The sequence below is a fragment of the Empidonax traillii genome, unplaced genomic scaffold (genome assembly GCF_003031625.1).
Source record: "Empidonax traillii isolate 1590-97213 ecotype Southwest subspecies unplaced genomic scaffold, ASM303162v1 scaffold2300:size67345, whole genome shotgun sequence".
Classification (NCBI taxonomy): Eukaryota; Metazoa; Chordata; class Aves; order Passeriformes; family Tyrannidae; genus Empidonax; species Empidonax traillii.
This window is the reverse complement of record NW_020957493.1, coordinates 6636-8601: the sequence shown is the minus strand read 5'-3', so window position 1 is coordinate 8601 and position 1966 is coordinate 6636. Positions and strand designations below refer to the sequence as shown.

At 54.8% G+C, this 1966-nt stretch overlaps 2 protein-coding genes across 2 annotated transcripts in view; one reads left to right on the top strand and one right to left on the bottom strand.

Moving 5' to 3' along the window:
• Positions 1-145, bottom strand: part of ZC3HC1 (zinc finger C3HC-type containing 1) — a 17104-nt gene extending 16959 nt beyond the window's left edge. The window contains exon 1 of the mRNA XM_027909672.1: positions 78-145. Within this exon, the coding sequence (XP_027765473.1) occupies positions 78-145 (68 nt within the window). The remainder of the gene's footprint in view (positions 1-77) is intronic.
• A 1355-nt stretch (positions 146-1500) lies between these two features.
• KLHDC10 (kelch domain containing 10) overlaps positions 1501-1966 on the top strand; it is a 6911-nt gene continuing 6445 nt past the window's right edge. The window contains exon 1 of the mRNA XM_027909670.1: positions 1501-1756. Within this exon, the coding sequence (XP_027765471.1) occupies positions 1501-1756 (256 nt within the window). The remainder of the gene's footprint in view (positions 1757-1966) is intronic.

Below are 1966 nucleotides of genomic sequence, written 5' to 3'. Positions count from 1 at the left end.
CCATCCAGACTTTCCAGGTTTATTTTCTCGCCTCCCAGTTCTCTGGAATTCCAAAATTTCCAGGTGTATTTTCTTACCTCCCAGTCCTCTGGAATCCCAGATATTCCAGGTTTATTTTCTTACTTCCCAATTTTCTCCCAGACATTGCAGGTTTCTTTTCCTACCCTTTAAACAAGCACCTGGAATGTCCGCTCCGTGCTCTGGCCCCACATCCCCAGATTTTTCCCTTAATTCCTTCCCTCTCTTCCCCTTCCAGCCATTCCTTGTGAGTTTTCCAGGTGGGAATGGCTGGGAGCAGGGTTTTGGCTGGAGCCAGCCTGGATGCATTTTGAATTCCAGGCCTGAGCTGGAGCTCAAGGAGCAGCAGACAAGGAATGGGATTAAGCTCCAAGTTCATTCTCCAGGCTGGAAAAGCCCCCCTGTGTCCCTTTTCCTGCAGGAAAATCCCTTCCTGCCCCAGGTTTTCCGCTCCTTTTCCTTTGCTCCTGGCCGGTCCTTGGACCAGGCTCTGACAGGAATGTTTGGGATCCTCACTGGGTGATTCCCAGAGGTTTGTGGAGGAGGGAAAGAATTCCAGACTTTTCCTTTCCATTCCTCTCAGAGAGCTTGAGATACAAACACTTGGGAATGGTTTTCCAAGGAAAATCTGCGGAACAGGATGAAACAAAGGGGGATTTCTCTCAGGAAGAGCTTTTGGGGGAGGTTTTCCAGGTGTTCCAGGGAATGAGATTCCCTGGACATTCTCCCTTTTCCTGCTGGGATCCTTCCAGAGCCATTCCTTGTGCTTCCCTGGAAATTCTGGAGGTGTTCCCAGCTGTTCCTCAAGGAGACGTCGAGGTTGGGTTGGGACTGGGAGAGGGGAACTGGGAAGGTGGGAGGTGTTTCCCTGTTCCCTGGAGCTGTATTCCTTGTATCCCCTCTTCCCTGTATCCCCTGTTCCCTGTATCCCCTGTTCCCTGTATCCCCTGTTCCCTGGAGCTGTATTCCCTGTTCCCTGGAGCTGTATCCCCTGTATCCCCTGTTCCCTGTATCCCCTGTTCCCTGGAGCTGTATTCCTTGTATCCCCTGTTCCCTGTATCCCCTGTTCCCTGTTCCCTGTATCCCCTGTTCCCTGGAGCTGTATTCCCTGTTTCCTGTATTCCCTGTTCCCTGGAGCTGTATTCCCTGTTCCCTGGAGCTGTATCCCCTGTTCCCTGTATCCCCTGTTCCCTGGAGCTGTATTCCCTGTTCCCTGTATCCCCTGTTCCCTGGAGCTGTATTCCCTGTTCCCTGGAGCTGTATTCCCTGTTCCCTGATCCATATTTCCTGTTCCCTGAACCATATTTCCTGTTTCCCACATTCCCTGTTCCCAGAGCTGTATTCCCATTCCCTGACGGGTATTCCGTGTTCCCAGAGCTGTATTCCCTGTTCCCAGAGCTGTATTCCCATTCCCTGACAGGTATTCCGTGTTCCCAGAGCTGTATTCCCTGTTCCTGATGGGCGTTCCATGTTCCCAGACCTATGTTCCTATTCCTGAGGGGTGTTCCTGTTCCAGGCCAGCGCTGTCCCCCCGCCCGGAGCGGGCACCGCTGCGTGGCCGACAGCTCCAACCTGTACGTGTTCGGGGGGTACAACCCCGACTACGACGAGTCGGGGGGCGCCGACAACGAGGACTACCCGCTCTTCAGGGAGCTCTGGAGGTACCACTTCGCCACCGCCCGCTGGCACCTGCTGGCCACCGAGGGGTACATGCCCCGGGAGCTGGCATCCATGTCACGTGAGTACTGACCCCACAGCTGCCCATACACACCCCACAGCTGCCTCCGTGTCCCATACCTACCTACCCATCCCAAAACACCCAGGGGTACATGCCCCGGGAGCTGGCATCCATGTCACGTGAGTACTGACCCCACAGCTGGCCATACGCACCCCACAGCTGGCTGTACCCACCCCACAGCTGGCCATACACACCCCACAGCTGGCCATA